Genomic DNA, 22269 nt, shown 5'->3' on the forward strand with positions numbered 1-22269 from the left:
AATTTCTTCTTTTGAGAAAGTTCTGTTTAGTTCAGTTGCCCATTTTGTAATTGGTTCATTGATTTTAGGATGTTCCATCCATTTACATGTGAATAACAAAATTTTATTCTTTGTGGCCACATATAATTCCATTGCATATATATACCACATTTTCTTAATCCATTAATCAATAGTGGAGCATCTTGGTTGTTTCCATAGCTTAACTATTGTGAGTAATGCTGAATAAACATGGGTGTGCAGTTGCTTTTGTTGTAACCTGCCTTACGTTCCTTCAGGTATATACTTAGGAATGGAATTTCTAGCTTATATGGAAGTTCCCTTTTTAGTTTTTTGAGGAGCCTTCACATTATTTTCCATAGTGGTTGTATTAATTTACATTCCCACCAATATTTGAGCATTCTGTTTTCCCTACATTCTCATTAATATTTGTTGTTGTGTGTGTTCTTCATGGAAGCCATTCTAACAGGAGTAAGGTGTAATCATAACATGGTGTTAGTTCACATTTCTTTTATGGCCAAAGATGTTGGGAATTTTTTTGTCATTTGGACTTCTTCCTTTGAAATAGCTCTGTTCAGTTCATTATAACCAAACTTCTATATTGTTCTCCAAAAGCCAATTTATCATCTGACTAAAAGGTCAAGGTGTCAACAAAATCTACAGTCATATGGTTCTCAGCAGATTCCCCTAAAGAAGGGAAAAAATGTGATACTCAGAAGACTAATGACCTTTTAAAAAATGTGTGTGATCCTTATTTAAATATTGTCCTGAGAATTAGGAGTTTTCTTTGGAACATCCTGATACAAAATGCTATGGAGTGTCCTACAGACCAACATACTGGAGCAGTCTCCACAGACAACATAGGAAAATTTTCATGCCTACTGTGTGGAATAGGTGAAGCTGAAAAGGTATAGATGAATTCAAAAAGGAGAGGTCTTTCTCAACTGTCGAGAAGTTCCGGCCTTATCCTTAAGCACATCAGAAGCCAATAATGTTTACAAAACTAAGTATCAAACCACCTCTGTATTTAAAGTATTGGACAATCTGTCATATAATCAACAAAGAAAGTACAACCAATGATATAAGCAAAATTAAAAGAAATTGGTTATAAAATATACAATGGCATAAAATTTTTATAATACTTTGAATTTTACTAGATATATAAATGATACAGAATGGATGATTTTCTGGGAATACAAGTTACCAAAATTTTGTGAACAGAATACTACTCTGAACAAGTTGAAACCATTCAAAACTCAAAATGGTATTAATGTATAAACTCCCAAAAATGTTGACTGCAACAAACAACACAGATACTCATATTTTCACAATTTTTATGGAACAGAGTTTATTGTAAGAAACAGATAATCATAGTAATGGCTGTAAAAATACAGAAAACTTGAAATGGAAAAAATAAGCTAGTAGAACTCATATAAGAAATTTAATCAACTTTAAAGGCTACAATTACAATGGCAAGGATAGTTCCTGTAATCATTATTATTTAGCTTTGATCTGGAATCCCTAAGATGTGAAAAGAGATAGGGGAAATAATGGCAAAAACATAAATATTAGGAAAAAAACTTCAAAATTTTCATTATTTGTAGGTCATAATTTTACAAACTTACAAAATTTTATTCCACTAAAAGCACAAACAATGTAGCATAAAATGCAAATATTGTTTACTATGTCAATTTTGGCAAAAAGTGAATTTTTTTCCAAATAAAGAATTTCACTTATCCTTTAAACTTAAATGAAATTTTGCTAGTATTTTCAGATAAATTAGGTCTAAAATTTGAATAGAAAAATAAAGAAGAAATTTAGGAAAAAGAAGTTAAGTAGGACTTGTCCTGTAAGATTATCAATGTATATTGCAATTCTAGACTCAGTGAAATAAAGATCATAAAATTGCTAGACATATCAATGAAAGGTATATACTTCACTGTAAAAGACAAAAGAATACTAAAAAGTACATGATAAAGAACTGAGAAATTGTGCTTAGAAATGGCAATTCAAAGTAAATAAAATTGACTCACACATCATATCACATGTTAAAATACAGTTAATAGCTTTTAAATTTTAAAAACTCACCATGAAATTCCAAAGAATGCTGTATATTACTCAACTGTTCTTTAAATAAGGAGGGATTCCCCATCATAAAACACTGGAAGGAGTCCTAACAGGAATTTCAAATTTTATAACATGAATATAAGAAGAATATTATATAGGAAATCAAATTATCAATTGGCACAAATACTTGATAGGCTAGTACTCTTAAAATATATAAAAAAATCTTCCACAAACCTATTGGGAATGAATGTAGAGAATGGACAATTGGAATACAGAGTGTACAGAAGACATATTCTCTAAATATTAAAATCATCAACTTCATTAATAAATAAAATGAATAGTAAATAACTTGGTATATTCATGCATAAATATAAAAGAAAAAACAATCAAAGTTATTTAAGTGATAATTTATTATGTTGATGGTGGCTACAGTAAAACAAGTATGTTCATAAAACTGATGGTGGGAATGAATATTGGTACAGTTTTATGGGAAATCAATTTTTCAGCATATAACCTTTGAAATATTTAAATACCATGACTCTATCATACTGTTTCTAGAAATCCACCTGTTGTAATAAAATTTCTGAGGTGACCACTGAGATTCCCATCCCCTTATATTTACATCTTGTAGAATCCCCTTTCCTTTGAGTATTGGCAGGGCATATAAATATTATGAATGTCATGCCTGCAATTAGGTTGGTAATGTTATAAACAAGAAGGGATTTGTAGATATGATTAAGGTCACTAATCAGATCCTTTAACGTTAATCAAAATGAAGATCATCCTTGATTGACCCAGAGTAATCAGGTGGCTCTTTAAAAGAGGATGTAGAAGTTATTGGTACAAGCCAGAGAAATCTGAAGCAACTGAGATGTTCCCCTGCTGGCTTTCAGGAAAAAACAGCCATGATGTAGAAGAAGCCACATAGCAGGTAATGGCGGGCAGCCTAGAGGAATTGCAGGCCTCAATCTAAAAACCACAAGAAAGTGAATTCTGCCAAAATCCACATAAGTATAAAAGAGGACCCAAAGTCTTAGTTGAGACCTAAGTCCTAGCTCACAGGTTGATTTCAGTTTTATGAGAAACTGAGCTGAGAACAGAGCTGTAGCCAGACTCCTAACCCAAAGAAACTATGTGATAATACATTAGTGTAGTTTTAATATGAAAACTCATGGTAATTTGTTATATAGCAATTGGCAACTAATACACCACTTTATTCACTAATTCAAACAGACATTTGAATAAAAATATATTTAATAAAATTATTAAATTTTCAATTTATTAAAATAGAGGAGTATTAAAATAAATTAGAGAATATTTCTAATATGGAATATTATTCATTTATTAAAAACATTTTTGAAGTTAATCACTTATAAAAATAGTTGCAATACAATGTGAAGAGATAAAAGCAGAATACAATGCTTTGATTCTTATAAATAATAGTGGTGTAGAAGACAGGAAAATGATTAAAAAGAGCTCTAGCACAGGATATCATATGAACTTTAGTATCGTAAGTAATTATACTGATTTTGTTTTTCTCCATATTGTTATATGTTTTCTGAATTGCAAAAGGAACATATATTTCTTTTTATAATAGTGTATATATATTTGTCCCAGTTTACAATTCCTTTAGAAAATGCTTCAGTGAATAATTTAATTCTCTAAGTCAAAAATATTTTTAACCTGCATAATCCTGATAAACCACATTGTGCAAAATATTTATTCCATATAACAATTTCTAACATTTTCAACTATAAGTTCCATTTTAATAGGTCACTAATATAAACACTATGATAGCAATTAGAATCTAATTAAAATATGTTCTGAAGGACTGGGGATGTAGTTCAATGGTAGAGTGTCCTAGATGGACAAGACACCAGGTTTGATTCCTATCACTGCAAAAAAAAAAAAAAACCTACTGGCCATTCTGCACATGGAAAGTCAAAGCAAACAAAACCATGAGAGGACAGGCAATATCAAACCACAGGAGAAGAAAAGACAAGTAATCAGAGAGTAACATTAACTCAGCTACACACAATCAAACGCTTAATCAACAAAAATAACTAAAGACAGGAATCACCACATACCTATCCATATTAACATTGAATGTTAACGGACTTCATTCCCCCATCAAAAGACACCATTTGGCAAACTGTATTAAAAAGGAAGATCCAACAATTTGGTGCTTACAGAAGACCCATCTCATTGATAGAAATAAGTACAGCTTAGGATGAAAAACTGGAAGAAAATTTACCAAGCCAATGTCCCTGAAAACAGGCAGGAGTAACAATACTTATCTCAGACAAAGTAGACTTCAAACTTACATTGATCAAATGAGATAAAGAAGGACACTCCATACTAATAAAAGGAGAAATACACCAAAAGGAAATAACAATTATCAGCCTATATGCATCCAGCGTCAGTGTACCCAATTTCAACAAACACACTCTGAAGGACCTAAAAGCATATATAGACTCCAACATAGTGATAATGGGAGACCTTAATACCACCCATCACCAATAGATAGGTCATCCAAACAAAAATTCAATAAAGAAATTCTAGATCTAAATCATACTATAGATCAAATGGACCTAGCTGATGTCTACTAAATATTTCATCCAACATCCACACAATATACATTAAGAAAATGTGGTATTCATACACAATGGAATTTTACTCAGCCATGAAGAAGAATGAAATCTTATCGTTCACAAGTAAATGAATGGAACTGGAAAACATCATCCTGAGCGAGGTTAGCCAGGCTCAGAAGTCCAAATATCATACGTTCTCCCTCATATGTGGAATTTAGATCTAAAACAAATGCAATAGAAATCACCCAAACATTGTATGCACATATGAATAAAAGGAAAAAAAATAAAAAAAAAAAACAAATGCAGTAGTATTATTAGACTTTGGTCACACACTAAGGGGAGAACCCATACAGGAGGAATAGGGAAAGGTAGGAAACCCAAAACCTGAAAGTGATTGCTGTGCCCACTGTAGAGGAGTTAATATAGTAACCTTAAAATGACAGAGGTAAATATGAGAAGGTGACTGAGAAGTAGTATAAAGGTCTGATAGAGATTAATCAGTTCGGGTTGTAATACACATTTGCATGGAAGCAATGCTAGGAATCTCTCTGTATAGCTATCCTTATCTCAAACTAGCAAAAATGGTACATCTTTCTTATTATTGCTTATGTCTACTCTTCAACAAAATTGGAGAAAAGGGCAGAACAGGTTCTTCCTGGAAGCGAGGGGAGTGGGAGGAAGAGGGAGGGGACAGGGTGGCAGGGGAGAGAAATGGCCCAAACAATGTATGCACATATGAATAAATGAATAAAGAAAATAAATAGAAAAAACTGACAATAAAAAAATAGTGGACAGTCAGACACACACCCATATGCACACATATTTCCTGGTCTGTTTATAATACCCAAGTAAATAATAGGCCCTATGAAAATATTTACTGGATAATTGAAAGAATTCTATATACACAGTAAATGAGATATGCAAGAAAATGCATCCACATGATACTATTTAAGGAACATTTGAGACTCAGAAATGAGCAATAGAGATTACTGGATATCCTTTCAATGGAAAATTTGAGCTGTGAAATAGGCTATTTTATGACTAACAATAAAGTGAACATCTAGAAAGCTTATTGCAATGCAAGTAATTCTCATCCATAGAAATGGAAAACAGCTATGTCTGCTACAATACAAGTGATTATTACCCTATGGATAGACTTGTTCTGGTCAACACATTTCAAAATTCATTTATTGTCTATAATTTTTTAGTTATCAACTCCTCCAAGTTAGCTGTAACATCTTTTATAGTTTCCATGTGATTAGTGGTGTAAACACAATATTTGACACATGTTCACTTTATATTTTTATGAGCATAATGAATCATTTCCTTCAAATTATGGTTTAACACTACATTCATTAATTACAATCATTTTTGGAATAAGGAAAGCATTTTTGAAAACTTAAATAAGTAGTAGAGATGATGGATATGTTAACTAGCTTGGTTCAATCATTCCACATTATATACAATATAATAGCATCCTTCATAAATATACATCCAATTAAATATTTGCCAATATTCAATAAAATTTTTAAAGAAACCTTTTAACATAGAATATCTGGTTAAATTTCAATTTCAGATACCTAATAAGTTTTTTAGTATGTCTTATGCAACATGTCCCATGTAATATTTGGGACATATTATAGGAAAATATTAGTTGCTTTATCTGAAATTCAAATTTAACTGGGGTTTTTAAAAAAATTTTTAATTTTTCAATTTTAAAAAGTATTATTATTGATACACAATGGAGTATTGTTCAGCCATAAAGAACAAAATTATTTCATTTGCATGAAAATGGAGAAAATGGATGAACTGGAGATTATCATCTGGAGCAAAATAAGACAAGCTCAAAAAGCCAAATATTGCATGGTTTCACTTATATGATAATAATAATAATAATGATGAAAATGGAGCAAAAAATGTAAAAGGTGACTACCAGGAGGGTACAATCAGTGGAAAGGGGAAGAGAGATAGGAGAGTGTACTGTGTGGTGAAGAGGTTTAAAATACATTATATGTGTGTGATGGAGGTAGCATTCTAAACCCACCAAATACCATTTGAAAGGAGGGAGGGGAGTTAAGGGAACATAATGGAAGGGGTGAACTTGTTCACAACACACTATATGCATCTTTTAAAATTTTTAAAATAACTTTTGATAAATGACCTTGGATAAGATTTTATATTGTAGTCAGTTTTTAGCATCATGGGATTTTAATAAGAAACCATGTAAACAACATAAAGACACTTTCAAGGCAGGTAAATAAGAGATCAGTGAAATTGCAAAGATGCATGAAGTCAATTTCCATAACATTATCATCAAGAGCAACTAAGCGTATTTAAAGATACTAGATCTTTCTCTCAGTGGCAAAAAAGCAGAACTCCTAATCTTAGGGTAATGGTGGATGGGATGAATCTCCTGAGAAAAAGGTTGTAATATCAAAATCTAAGATTGCTTAATGTAGTCAATTATAGCTTACAAAAACCCGGCACTCACTGATGCTTGTTTACAAAGACAGACTCAAAGAAATATAATGAAGTCAAGCTCAACTTCTTATCATCTATTCAAATCTGGACAAATTAGTAATACTTAAAATCACCATATTTCATTTCCTTCATCCATAAAATGGGCAGGTCTTCACCTCAGAAGCTTGCTGTGAAAATCAAATACAACAATGTACAAATTAGCATTAAACACTGCTGCCTAGTTGGGTTTGTATTATAAGCCACAAAGCATTTACAGGACTATATTGATAGTTATAGTCTTAACTGAATTAACATGCATAATAATTCCAAGCTTAAATTACTGGGAACTATTGGAGGAATTGAAATGTTTCATATGCTGCCAGAAATTTCTGTGAAACTCAATACAAGTCATATTTATTTGGTGACATGAAAAAATCCAGTAAATGGATAAAACTGACTAGCTAAAATGGAAAGTGCACTGTGCACAAGAATAGAGAGCATAAATAAAAACACCGCACAGTATCCATCTGCCACTTTTCTAATTCACCTTTCTTATGCCTTTGGTATACGTCATGCTCTCCACAGTAATTAAGCTACAAGAGCTTATACCAAAGACACTTGGATTCTGAAATGAGCTGATTGAATGAGGCATATGACAAAGCCAGGGAGGAAAAGCAAATGTATTCCATTATCATTCTTGCATGCAGCAAACATGATCCTCACTGAGTGGATTTGCCCTCCTCTGTGAATCCTTCCTGCCAATATATTTAACAGATTCTGTATGTTAAAAATTCAATACATTGAAGAAACTTATTGTAGCTCTCAATAAATGTGACTTTATGTTAATTAGAGCTTCCTATAGAATGTTTGTTGATTGAGGCAAAAACTCTTTGTTTCATTTTTCCAATTAATAACTTTCGAGGAGGGTAGAATAGTGAAAGAAAAGTTAAGGCAATGCTTTTTAGCCTTAGCTGCGTATTCAGCTCACTTTGGAAGCTTTCAAAGAGACTACTGACCCAAATGACACCAAAGCTTATGATCCATACACCACACTTTGGAAACGAAGTTCCAAGCAATGGCATTTTGTAAAGATCCCTATAACAGGGTTTCTCAGCCAGTAGTATTAACATTTTGGTGTGGATGATTCTTTGTTATGAGGTGCTGTCCTGTAACTGGAGGATATTTAGGAGCATCCATGGTCTCTACTCTTTACCAACCTCTACTAGAGGCCAGCAGCACCTTCACCCAGTGTCATAAGCAAAAATGTCTTCAAATATTGCCAAACGATCTGTGCCATGGATTGTCTCCTCAGGTCATGAGCATAATCACTAGTTAGAATAATTAGCTTTATTTTGGAAAAATGTCAGTTCTGAGAGCATAGAATACAGTAAATCTAGTCACCTTAAATGGTGTTTTAGAGTTACCAGGGGTTACTCAGTGAGAATATAATGACTGAAGCTGCCAGGGAAACAAATTTAAGCATTTGTTCTGTGAGCCAGTGGAACAAGAAAATGCTCTTATGAGGGAAAAATCAATAAAAAACTTTGTATTTGTTTTAAAATAACAGTTAAAATTTAAAGAGTGAGTTCATTTGTACTAGATGATGTAATGACTCCCAAATACGTCCATGTCCTAACCCCTAGACCTGTTAAACATCTTAACTTACATGGAGAAAGAGACTTTGCATATGGAATTCAGTTAAGGAATTTTAGAGGGGGAGATTATCCTAGATTACAAGGTGAGCACAATGTAATCACAAGGATCCTTATAAATGTGACAAGAGTGCCAAAATTGGGGGAAAGGTCATTAGATGATGGAAGTAGATATTATGTGATGAAGCCAGGAGCCCAAGAATGTCAGCAACCACTAAGAGGTGGAAGATTCAAGTAATGGTTTCTCCCTTATAGCCACCAGAAGACAAAGTCCTTCTAATAAAATGTTTTCAGCCCTATACATTTTATTTCATATTTATGATCTTCAGAAATGTAAGAGAATAAATTATGTTGTTTTGGGTTACTAATGTTGTGAAAATTTATTTCAGTACCATCAGGAAGCTAGAAAACTAACAGAAATATTCTGTTTATTATTACATTTGCAGACAATTGGGGTATAATATATGGGATCAAATCTTACCTGGCATATTCTTTTTTCAATTCTTATTAATAACAACTATTGGCCTCTGTTGAGCACTTACTAAATGTCAGGTTGGTGTCTAAGTATTTTAGACTATGTTGTTAATTCTTACAAATATCAATAGGGCATATGCTATTTTTGTCAATGTAGAGTATCTTTCCCAATATCATACAAGTATAATACAATCTATGTCTTCTAATTATAAAATTTTCACTAGCAGCCAATATTAATATTTCTCTGGAAAGTACGTTCTTGCAAAGTTTGTGCATAAACTGAAATTCTTTGCATGTGATATTTATGTGGTTTTCAAATAGATATTGGCAATAGTCACTCAGGTCAAAGATTTTCACTACCTCAGGCTCTTGCTTCTTTATTGCAGTAGCTGCACTATCTCCTCAAAGAGAATATAAATTGCCAGATGCCTGTTTGATCTGGTTGCTTCTTAACTTCCCAGTGCTTAAAATACATTTTTCTTGTTTGGGGTTCTTCTAAGCATTTACTTCCAAGATTGAGTGTTCTTATCACCACATCCAGAAGTATTGCTCATCAATTCTTATCACTCCCAGAAGTTCAGAGAATTAGACATAAATTGACATTTGGGAAGCCACTACTTCTCAGAATCTTCTTAGGTCTTCTACATATCATCTTCCTCTTTGGGGTTGTAATTATAATATAAACCCATTGACCAACATATGTGCTGTCCTAGACACTGGGGTATTGGAAACATAATAAGAAATAAGACAGACCCATATTCTTTTTCAACAAGCTTACATTCTTCTCAGGAAAATCACAAACCAGTAGTGTACTTCAGTTAATGACACATATTGCGAAGATAGTATTGGGGTATAGCCATTACCATTTTGATGTCTACAATAGTTACCTGTAATGTGGGACTTAAATCATGAGAAGATGGGGTAAAATTCCAGGAAGAGGGAAGAGCATATGCAAAGGCCATAGTAACAGAAAAGGCTGGGGACAATTCATATAGGGGCTTATTGATCAAAGTAAGCAGCTTGTATTTTATTCTATTTGTAATGAAAACCCATTCAAAGTTTAAAGTATGGAACTATAATGGGTGATTTTAATTATCAACTTGATTGTATTAAGAACACCTAGGAGATAAGTAAGTCACATCTCTGGGTGTCTTTTATGAGGTTTCCAGAGATGATTAGAACAGGAAGACTCCAGCTTAATGTACAGATTAATTCTGTGATAGATTTATAACATGATGGCATTATTAGGAAGTGATCAAAGGTAGCAGATGAAGCCTACTTGGAGGAAACAGGCAACTGGAGGCATGCCCTTGGAAACCATATCTTGCTTTGGACTCTTTCTATATTTCCATTTTCTCTGCTTCCTGGCTGCCATGACATGAATTGTTCTGCTGTACCACACCCTCCTTTGCCATGATGGACTGATACCACTGAAACCATAAACTAAAACTTATAATTCATCCCTTATATTGTTTCTATCAGGTATGTTTAACACAGTAACTAAAAGCCTTATGAATGTAGGCATGTTTTGTGTTCAATTGTGTTACCCAAAAAGATATGTTAAAATCTAAACACGGAAAACCTATATGTGTGACTTTATGTAGAAGCAGGGTCTTTGCAGATATGATTTTTATAAGATGTGGTCATAACAGATTAGGGTGGTCTCTATATCCAATTACTGGTGTCCTTGTAAGGATATAAACACACAGTCACAAGAAGGAAAGCCAAGTGACAAGGGAGGCAGGGATTGGATTTAGTATCAACAAGCCAAAGAAAGCCAAGGATTGCTGGTGAATAATAGGAGCCAGGAAGAGGTAAGGAAGGCTAATCCCTAGCATGCTTCAGAGACAGCATTGCTTGCCAACATCTTGATTTTTTGTTTCTAGTCTCCAAAACTCTTAGTGCACAAATTTCTATTGTTTTAAGTCACCCAGTTCATGGTCATTTGTTATAGCAACTCTAGAAAACTAGTAAGACACTAATAGAATGCCACACATTTTCCTAAAAGTTCATCTTATTACTATGTGAAAAATAGTCTAATGGAATGAAAATAGGGCAATAGTACTTTTAAAAGGTTGAAGTCTAATGCAGTAATGCAGGCAAGCATTGATATTAGCCAAACTCAAAGTTTTAACAAAGGTAATGATACAAATTATACAATTTGGAGATAACAATAGACATTACAACTATAATGGATGTGGGCAATGAGCACAGAAACTAAAGATTACTTCCAGGATTGGCCACAGAATAGAGATGTATTGTGCTCCTTAACTGAAATGGGGAAGGCTAGGGAAATAACAAGTCTGGAAAATTGATAGCAAGATATGTTTTGAATTACTTAAATTTGAGATGCCTTTATCATACCCAAGTTAATTAGATATGCAGTCTGACCTTCCCTAATCCAAAAATACAAAACACAAAATGCTTCAAGTTTTGAAACTTTGTGAGCATTGACATGACACCATAAGTGGAAAATCCACACCTGACTTCATATGACAAGTCACAGACAAAAAAAAAATCACTAACGACATTGCATAGAAAATTATCTTTAGGCTATATGTGTAAGGAGTATATGAAACATAAATGAATTTTATGTTTAGACTTGGGCCCCACCCCCAACATATCTCATTATGTATATGCCAGTATTCCAAAATCCCACCAAAATCCAAAATCTGAAACACTCTGGTACCAAGCATTTTGGATAAGGAATATTCAACATATATATATAAGTGTGGCATACCTCTAGTGAATTCTATCTCCTGTCTTTCATGACCTCATGCAATCCTCTATGGACCTAGTGAGTCATTAATAAGGTGATAGAAATGGGATGTTAATTTTGAGATCAAGTTACAAAACATTTTCATTTTCCTGACACTTTCTTGTGTACTCACTTTGATGAGCTGCCACATTGAAATCTAACCTGAGAAAAGCTCAAGTGTCAAGAAAATGCGGGTGACTTCTAGCCAAAAGCCATCAAAATTTCAGTCCAAAAACTTTCAAGGAAGTGAATTCTACCAACAATCATTGCGTGAACTTGGAAATGGGTCTTCTTCCAATCAAAGCTTGAATGACAATATTACAGTCTTGTGAGAGACCTTGAGCCAGAGGATGCAGCTAATCTATGCATGGATTCCTGACCCACAGAAAATGTGAGATAATACAGTTGTTTTAAGACAATAGAGCTTGGATATTGCTATTCACTAACAGATAACTAATACAGATGGGAAGGAAGTAAAAGAAATTCGAGTTTCAGACATATATCTAAGAGTCATCAGCAGATAGATTTTATCTAAAGCCAAGAAGCTAGACGTTGTTGCCTATGGAGGGAAGAAACACTTAGGCATTAAACTTCAATACAATGAAAAAAAAGACAGGTAAAAAAAGGAATCAGTAAAGTGAATTAAGAAGTAATGGGTTAAAAAGAAAACCAGGGGAACAGTTTAGACAAGGAAGTCAGGATCAACTAGGCCAAATTATACAAATGGTTAGGAATAAGAACTGAAAAATAACCACTGGATTTGGTAGCATTCATTAGTAACATTAACATAGTCATTTTGCAAGGAATAAAAATGTCATTATATTTGGCTAAGGAGATAAGGAAAGGTGCAATGACAAAAATACTAAATGCAAACAACTCTTAGATAGAATTTTCTGTGAAGTCAATAAGGCCATAGCATGAAAAGACATTTTCTTTTACCTCTAGGATAAAAGATTGTACTACATATTCATGTGAATGCTCCCATATTGAGAGCTAGATTGGTCATATAGAAAACAAAGTAGCAGTCTTTGAGAACTGGTTAAAAAACACAAATGCTGAAGTTGGCCTTAGATAGTACTATTCAGAGTTCATCTACTATAGATGGAGGTAAAATAGAAATGGTAAATGTAGTGATATGCATGTGAGCTTTTTCTTTTCCAATGCACTGTCTAAAAATATATTAAGTAGGAAGAAAGGTAAACTGAGTGTTTCACAGCTGAGTGTGAAGGGTGTGTAAAGAGGGAAGGAAGTTTAAAGCTAGAAGAGAATGGTAAAGTAATATATCAGGATGTGGTAAAGTAAATATCCTAGACAAGTAGAAGGTTTGTGTGACACCACTTCATGATTGAAGGTGGACAGCAAGTGGATATTTGGATTTAATTCCAACTGAGGTTTTCTCTAGGTGAATATTGTTGAAAGAAAGAGTCAGGATTTTTAAGGTTTGATGGGTTATCATAGTGCTGGATATTGGAACTGCAGCAGTAAATTGTTTATATATAATATATGCATATAAAATATCCATGCCAGAATCATATTTTTCTGATAGTGTAGACCTGCCAATATAAGGTCATACTAATTGAATGCTAATTTGGTTCAAAAGGTCCCATAGAACAGTTTCATGATAATGACTAAGAAGCAGACACATAATTTGACAGACTGAAAAAGTCTAGTTTCCTGTAGCTGCCTGTGTTTAACTCCTTGGGTAACATATCCAATGTTTATACTTAAGAGAAATCCTTTCAGGTATGATGGGGCCTACATACTTTCATATTCCCCAGCTGGAAGCTAGTCTGCTACACCCTCCCCTGTAACTTCAGTGCAAGCTATGAGTTTGACAGTACGATTTAACAAGATTTGCAACTTATTCTTGGAAAAATAGGCACAATTTTAAACTCCAGTAGATATTGTTGCAATCATGCCTATGGAAAACCTAATTTTAAGAAATCTATGGACATCAAGGAAACTACATCAAAAATAGTTTCTTGTCATCCTCATGCGAAGAACAGTGTCATAAACTATTTATTATACAAAATATGCACTTGGAATGTTCTAGGGTGCAGCATGATAAAGAACCACACAGATATTTTAATTCAAATAGCAGGATTTCATTTTCTCTATGGAGGACATTTCTCAATAGACTCCACTATCCCTTTGCTTTCCATTTAGAGAAATGAAATGTTTTAACATAGAGTAGTAGAAAAACCTTTCATTCCATAGTTGTCAACACCACTGAATTATTGTGTTTTTCAACTAGTATTTAACTTTATCTTCTGCAACAATTCTTTCTTAAAGCTAAACTAGGCATCTACTGGAAATTTTCAGTCCTTTAGAATGCTTAGTGTTGCTATGCATTGGCCTACATCATATATATTTGATTACTTTAAAATAGGATATGCATTATTGCTTTTAAAAATTTGTTTCCTATTAAAAAGTAGAACATTTCAGAGCATCAATTTTCAGTACGAATGTTTAAAGGTATCCTTGGAAGGCATTACCAAAGAACATTCTATCAATATAGGCTCCACCTTTGCGCCTTAAAGTTCTTCCATTAAAGGATGACAGCTTTGGGATGATTCCAGATCTTCTGTACTGTGATACATGTGCTTAGCTCCATCCCATTTTTGTTTTTCAGGCCACTTCACTTAAAAATTTAATTCATGGTAACTGACACTCCCACTGAAATTTGTCTGTAACTGATATATTCTAACAGCAACTATCATGAATTAGTTCTCTTCTATTTGCTCACTTCGACTTTCTCCCCAAAAGACATTGCTTATTAGAAATATGCTGAGTTGATGATTTCCCTGCCAAAAGCTGCAGATTCTAATTAAATAACTCACAAAAAAGCAGCCATAACAAAAAAGTAAATTACAAGACCTTGGGAATGCAATCATTTCCAGGTGGGGAGGGACTGTGGGGCTGGTATAAACTTCCAGTAGTCTTTCAAAAAGACAGAATGACATAATGAAAAGTCTTCCATTTGCATCCTAAATCCTGGGCTTCATCCCAGCTATGTTACTTCAGGGAAATAAGTTCATATCCTGAAACTGAATTTCTTCACAAGAATGAAAAACATAATAACAGTCTTGCCTATCTCTGAAAAGTCTGTAATATAAAATATTATCTTTATTTCCTTTATGTCCATAATGCCTTTCATGTGGAACATACTAACAGTGGATATGACTGAAAACACATTATTATTTATGCCTTATTTCTTTAACTACTTCAATTGGTATAGAAACCCATTTTTCAATAGATAGGATATAATATTGTCACTTATCCTCTTATTGTAAGTGGAAAAACTGAAGTTAAATATTTTTTGTGATACTGGGATTTGAACACTAGGCCTCAGGCTGGCTAGGCAAGTACTCTACCTACCACAGATGTTATATAACTTTTAGTACAATAATTTCCAAAAATAGGTTTACCTTAATATATCAATGAAATGCATCATTTCAAACTTTCCAGGATCAAGTACTACTTCATTTAAGAATGTCAATCTCATATATACACATGGTAAAATAGTGGTTACTATTTTAACCCTGGAAAGAAGAGTGAGAGAAACCAATGTTGGTTAAATTGTATAAAATTGCAGTTAGACTGGAAGGATACATTCTTGTGTTCTATAGCAAAATAGGGTGAATATACTTTACAATAATTTATTGTAAATTTCAAAATGGCTAGAAGAGATGATTTTGAATGTTCCCACAAAAAAGAAATGGTAAGTGTTTGAAATGGTGGTTATGTTAATTATTCTGATTTGATCACTATACATTGTATACATGTGTAAAATATCAATGTACCAAATAAATATGCACATTATATCAAATAATTTTTAAATGGTCCTGCATTATACCTAAATGTTGGTAGCTGGAGGGATTTTTTTTCTTTTTTTATTGTGCTGGATGAGGGTACACTGTAGAATTTACAAAAATTCTGACAATATATCAAATATAGCATACTTGAATTCACCCCATCCACCATTCACCTTTATTCCTCCCATTCTTGGAATAGTTTCAACATCTACCATTTTTCCATTACATACATGTGTACGCAGTATTTGTACCATATTCCCCTTTCCTCACAGCCTTCTTCCTCCCACCAGTACCAACCTCCCCTCAGTGAAGACCTTTTCCACCTTCCTGTTCTCAGATTCTGTAAAACAAACAAATGACAGTTTTACTTGTTTAAGATACATACATAGGGAGTTTCCTTGTGGCATTTCCAAGTATATGTGTATTATAGCCTGATTTGGTCCATCTCTTCTATTTTTCTTCATTCTACCATAGTTCCTTTCTTATAATGGTTTCCACCCATTTAAAAATTCTGTATTCATTCTTGTATACAGATTACATCAACTATATTCACGTTCTTAATTTCCTTCTGTTCCCCTCCCTTTCTCATATGTGATCTCCCCTTAGTGTGACTTGTTTTTCATAATATTGCTGTATTTGTATTAGGTTTATATTCCCCATATGAGAGAGAGCATGCAGCTTTTGGCCTTCTGAGCCTGACTAACTTCACTTAAGATGATGTTCTTCAGTTCCATCCATTTACCCAACAATGACAAAATTTCATTCTTCTTTGTAGCTGAATAAAATTCCATTACATATAAATACCACATTTTCTCAATTCATTTATCAGTAGTGGGGCTTTATGGCTGTTTCCATAGCTTAGCTATTGTGAATAATGTTGCAGTAAACATGGGTGTGCAGATGCGTTCCTTGTAACCTGACTTACACTCACTTAGGTATATTCCTAGGAGTAGAATTGTTGAATCATATGGCAGTTCTACTTTTAGTTTTTTGAGGAGCCTCCGTACTATTTTCCGTAGTGATTATAGTAATTTATATAACCACCAACAGTGTATGAGAGTTTCTTTTTCCCCACATCCTCACCAACATTTGTCGTTGTTTGTGTTCTTGATGGCAGCCATTCTAACAGAGTGAGGTAGAATCTTAATATGGTTTTGATTTTCATTTCCTTTATGGCCAGGGATGTTGAGCTTTTCTTCATGTGATTTTTAGCTATTTGGACTTCTTCCTTTGAAAAGACTCTGTTCAGTTCTTTTGCCCATTTCTTCACTGGGTCATTGATTTTGGGGGAATTTAGTTTTTTGAGCTTCATGTATATTCTGATTATCAATCACTTGTCATATGTATAGCTGGCAAATACTTTCTACCATTCTGTGGATAACCTCTTCAATTTAGAGACCATTTCTTTAGTTATGCAGAAGCTTTTTAATTTCACTTCAATTTGTCATTCCTTTCTTTTAGTTGCTGAGTTATTTCTATTGAGGAAGTCATTGCCTATGCCAATTAATTCCAGTGTATGCCCTGTTCTTTCTTACACTAGCTTCAAAGTTTTAGGTGTTATATTAAGATCCTTAATCCACTTTGAATTGATACTTGTACAGGGTGAAAGACATGGATCTAGTTTCAGTTTTTTTCGTGCAGAGATCCAGTTTTCCCAGCAACATTTGTTGAAATAGGCTGTCTTTTCTCCATCATACACTTTTGGTGATTTGTCAAAAACCAGATGGGCGTAGCTGCAAGGAATCATATCCAGGTCTTTTATTGTGTTCCACTGGACTTCATATCTGTTTTTGTGCCAGTACCATGCTGTTTTTATTGCTATGGCTCTGTAGTATAGTTTGAAGTCGGGTATTGTGATGGGTCCAGCATTGCTCTTTTTGCTCAGTATTGCCTTGGCTACTTGCAGTCTGTTGTGCTTCCAAATGAACATTCAGTCTATTCCTTTAGAATACCTTCACCACTCTAGCCATAATACTCTTCATACTATAATTCTTTCATAATTTATTTTTGCTTTTTTTTAACAATTCTTAATGTTCGTGGCTCAAATTTAGGGACCCAAAAACACATGACTATGCAAATTTTACACTAAAGCATAGCCTTAGTTAGACATATATGTATATGTGTGTGTGTGTGTGTGTGTGTATACATAATCATAAAAGCAGTGTTATACTGATTAGGAATTTCAATGAATTGATAATTTGATATTTTGCCATACTGGGCACTGTCATGCAGTTTCTATCCGCAGTATAACACTAATATTGGTATTATAGAATTGAAGGATATATACAAACAAAACAAAGACCATTTTTCCACATCCTTTTTCGTAGTTTTAATCTAATGCTGAATTAGAACAAAGAGTATTTCCCTCACATAGTTCTTTGAATTCTTCATAAGGTTTTTTACTGGGAAGTGCTAACAGGAGCACATAGTACCAATTTTTAGTGTCATAACTGTGCTTGGAAAGAGCCAGTTATACAATACTACTTTCCAAGTAGCAGATGTATTTATACATCAACATATTGACTTTTATATAATACAAAGTAAAGATCAAAGTGCACAAAATCAATGAAGTCAAGATGATGGAAATCAGAATTTTGTAAAATTAGACCTGTAGTTAGAACTTCAAATAAACTGAGTTATAGTTTCATGAACATAAAACCAGAGAGAATATATTAAAATACATATCACATATTTAAGATTCATAGATTACTTTGTACACATCATAAATTAGAGCTTTCTATGTCTTCCTATGTGGCAAGTAAAATAGAGCAAGATATTTATACAGCATTAGGCTCTCTGTATAACAGATATATTCTACATTTGCAAATTTGCATGATATAAGCACTGAGCAATATCTTCATTTAATTCAAGGTTGTACTGAATCTAAATCCCAAGACTACCAGAATAGCAAGAGACTGTTTACAATTATTGTTCATTTTGCATTGTAATTTAAATAACTTACAGTTATAACAAATTTTATATGTCATTGCACAAAATCCATGTTTAGATTTTAAGCACACACATATACTACATGATCAAGTAAGATTCAGAGAAGGAATAAATGAAATCCATACACACATATATATACTCTTATATATATAATTCTTATACACATTATATACATATATATAACACAGATTTTTGTGTGTTTTATATCTGTATTTGTATATACCTATATGTGCATATATATATATATATGTAATCTGAGACTTAAATTCCATCTGTTATTCCATAATTATCCCTTAGGGAAAATAATTCTTAATTAAAATGTTCTCATTGTATACCCTCCTCCTCAGTTAACTCATTAGAAATGAAACAGAAAAATTCATAAAATTATTGAATTATTCATGTATTTTTCTATCTAAACTATCTCAAAAGTCATTTCAAAAAAGTCAGTTTGGGCCATTGATAATACTGAATTTTTATGATGAAGATACTGAAAATATTATATCACTGATTAGAAAGACAATGTTAATTATACTGCCATCAAGTCAGCAATGTGCTACTTTAATCTGTTTAACATACTACCCTCAAGAACACCACCAACAACAAATTTTGGCAAGGATGAGGGTACAAGGAACCCTCATACACTGCTGATGGGGATGTAAGCTAGTACAACCACTATGAAAAATAATATGGAGGCTCCTTAAAAAAACTAAAAATAGATCCTCTATACAATCCAGCAATACCACTTCTAGGAACATACACAAATGAATATGAGTCAGCTTACAACAAAGGCATCTTCACATCATGTTTATTGCAGCACTATTCACAATAGCTAATCCATGGAAACATCTAAGATGCCCCACTACTGATGAATGGATTAAGAAAATGTGGCATTTATGCACAATGGAATTTTATTCAACCACAAAGAAGAATAAAAATTTGTCATTTGCAGGTAAATGGATGGAACTGGAGAACATCATCTTAAGTGAAGTTATTCAGGGTCAGAAGGCCAAAAGCCACATGTTCTCACTCATATGCAGAATATAGGACTAAAGCATATGCAGCAGTACTATTGGGCTCCAGTCACACTAAGAGGAGGTTGCATACAGGAGGGATAGAGCAAGGGAAGGAAACTAAAAGCTTGAATGTGGTTGATGTGTCCTTTGTACAAGAATGAGTATTGGAATTTTAAACTGACCAGGGCCATCATGGGAAGTGGACTAAGGAGGAGTGAAGAGTACTAGAGGCACAAACCAATTGAGGTTTTAATATATATGGAAACTCCCTGTGTAGCTCTCTTTTTTCTCAAACTAGCAATAACGTCATGCTTTTCTTTTTATCTTCTATGTTTTTTTTTCTACAAAATCAGAGAACAGGAATGTGGAAAAGGTTCTGCCGGGGAAGGGAGAGGGAGGTTTGGCACTGGTGGGAGGGGGAGGTGGTAGGGAAAAGGGGTAGGAGGGTGAATAAGGTGCAAATAATGTATACACACATATGTAAATGCAAAAATGATACCTGTTGAAATTGTTCTAGCAATTTGGGGGGAATGAAGGAGAGTGGTAGAGGGGGTGAATTCAAATGTGATATATTTGATACATTGTAAAAACCTTTGTAAATGTAAATGCCAAAGTGTACCCCCACCCAGCACGATAATCAAGGAAAAAAATTAAATTAAATCAAAACAAAAAAAATAGAAAAAATAACCTATGATGAATTAATTACAAGGAACTCTGTGTTTGTAGGCCTAATTTCTAGTTGATTTGATCATAAATTTTCTATAAACTTGTAGTGTTTCAGTACACAGACATGCTGGTTTTGGTCTCTTCCCAAATCCTCTTTCTCTTTAAAACCCTCTTTAGAAGACTGATTCTCTGTAGAAACCACAGCTTTCTCTGGATACTATTTGCGAAATGGAAAGATTCAGTTTTCTCTTGGCCAATCAGATGGTCAATCTGGGAAAGAACCACACGTTCATAGATCATTAAGATTTTTACATTAAGATGAATTTTAGGGTACACAGTTTCTACCAGGTACATAAATGGTACCTTTTTGTAGTGAAAGGTTCCTATGCAAAGAACTCTGCAGAAACTTTCTCAAAGAAACTCTGCAAAGAACTTTGCACAAAAATGGGAGAGTTTTGTTTACATACCACCTTGTCATTTTCTTAACAAATGTACATGCTCTTTATTTTAATTTTCCTCAGTTATACCCGAAAGAAAGACTGAAAGAAGAGAAGTTAACAAACATATCCATATACTTTTCAGTTTACATTTTATACAATCTTGAATTTCCAAAGTGTTGACTATTGTTCCATTGTATTTTAATACAAAGACAAGGCTTATGCAAGGTTACTAATACTTTGTCATTTTAAGTCAGTGTAAGCATATTAATTTTGAAATAGCCAAGTTACATTCTCATCTTCATCTTAAGAATGCATATACTATCCAAAAAACAAAGATAAATATGAGAATGTGTACCAATTAAAAACTGTCAGTTAGTTGATTTTGCCCAGTTTTTATTTCACTCATGTTTTCTTTCATAATTTGAATCATTGCATCGTTATGTCAAATTTTTCATGAAGATCATTAAATTATCAATATTTGATAAATCTAACATAATTTTTATTTATAATTTATAATTTTAGACAATATTAGTAACTGATCTCAAGCAGGGTAAGGAAATGCGAGCTCATGGGTCAAATCTGGTCCAATGCCTTTTTTATCAGGCCCAGAAACTAAGAATTTTTTTACATTTTTAAATAATTAGGGAAAAAAGAAGAATATTTTGTGACACATAAATTTTTTTGAAATTCAAATGTCAATGTTCATAAATAAAGTTGTTCTGGAAAATAACATGCTAAGTACTGCTATTTTTTGAATAAAGATAGCATTTTGGCCATTTGATGCTATATTTTCTGTCCTAGATAAGCAAGTTCCACAGAAAATACAAATCAGAAAAAATAGTATATTTAAATTTTATACAACTGAGAAAAAAATTGATTTTTTCATATTTTTAGATATTTGAACTTTTAAATCAATTTTGAAAGTAATGTAATTTTTAAGAAAAATGTTGATTTTTGGAATACTAAGTTATATCAATTATTGAGTATTTGGGGGCTGCTCCCTAATGCCTATAGCTTTAACCCAGGAACATATGGTAATCTTGATGGTTATTAGATTTCTTTCTTTTTTGAAAACTTGACTAATTCTAGTTGTAAGGCAACATTTCTAATTTTCAACTTGACGTCAGATAAAATTACGTGTACATGGCACTGAAAAGTCTTTCATTGAATAGCTATTATGATAGAGAAGTTGACAGTTTTGTGCTTTAAGCAGGAAGATCTTTATAAAAGTGCATTTGTCTGTTCATGTTAAGCCACAAATCTATCAGGAAACAAAATTGTTATAGGTTGTAATCCTTAATCTTCAATGTATAGGAGAGCTCAAAGGACACAATAGTCACTCAAACAACACAAGACAATTTTTCCAACCTTCACCATGTCCTCCTCC

General features: G+C 33.1%; 1 protein-coding gene across 3 annotated transcripts in view; it reads right to left on the reverse strand.

Annotated features, from left to right (window-relative positions):
- The window catches only part of Il1rapl1 (interleukin 1 receptor accessory protein like 1), a 1357677-nt gene that overhangs the window by 1166172 nt on the left and 169236 nt on the right, over positions 1-22269 (reverse strand). Inside the window, exon 1 of one of the 3 annotated variants that reach the window (XM_074063976.1) lies at positions 2086-2190. The exons of the other annotated variants lie outside the window; for them this stretch is intronic. Within the exon in view, the coding sequence (XP_073920077.1) occupies positions 2086-2088 (3 nt within the window). The 5' untranslated portion in view covers positions 2089-2190. Of the gene's footprint in view, positions 1-2085; positions 2191-22269 lie in introns of those variants that run through there. 3 annotated transcript variants of the gene reach the window in all.

Source organism: Castor canadensis, chromosome X (genome assembly GCF_047511655.1).
Source record: "Castor canadensis chromosome X, mCasCan1.hap1v2, whole genome shotgun sequence".
Classification (NCBI taxonomy): Eukaryota; Metazoa; Chordata; class Mammalia; order Rodentia; family Castoridae; genus Castor; species Castor canadensis.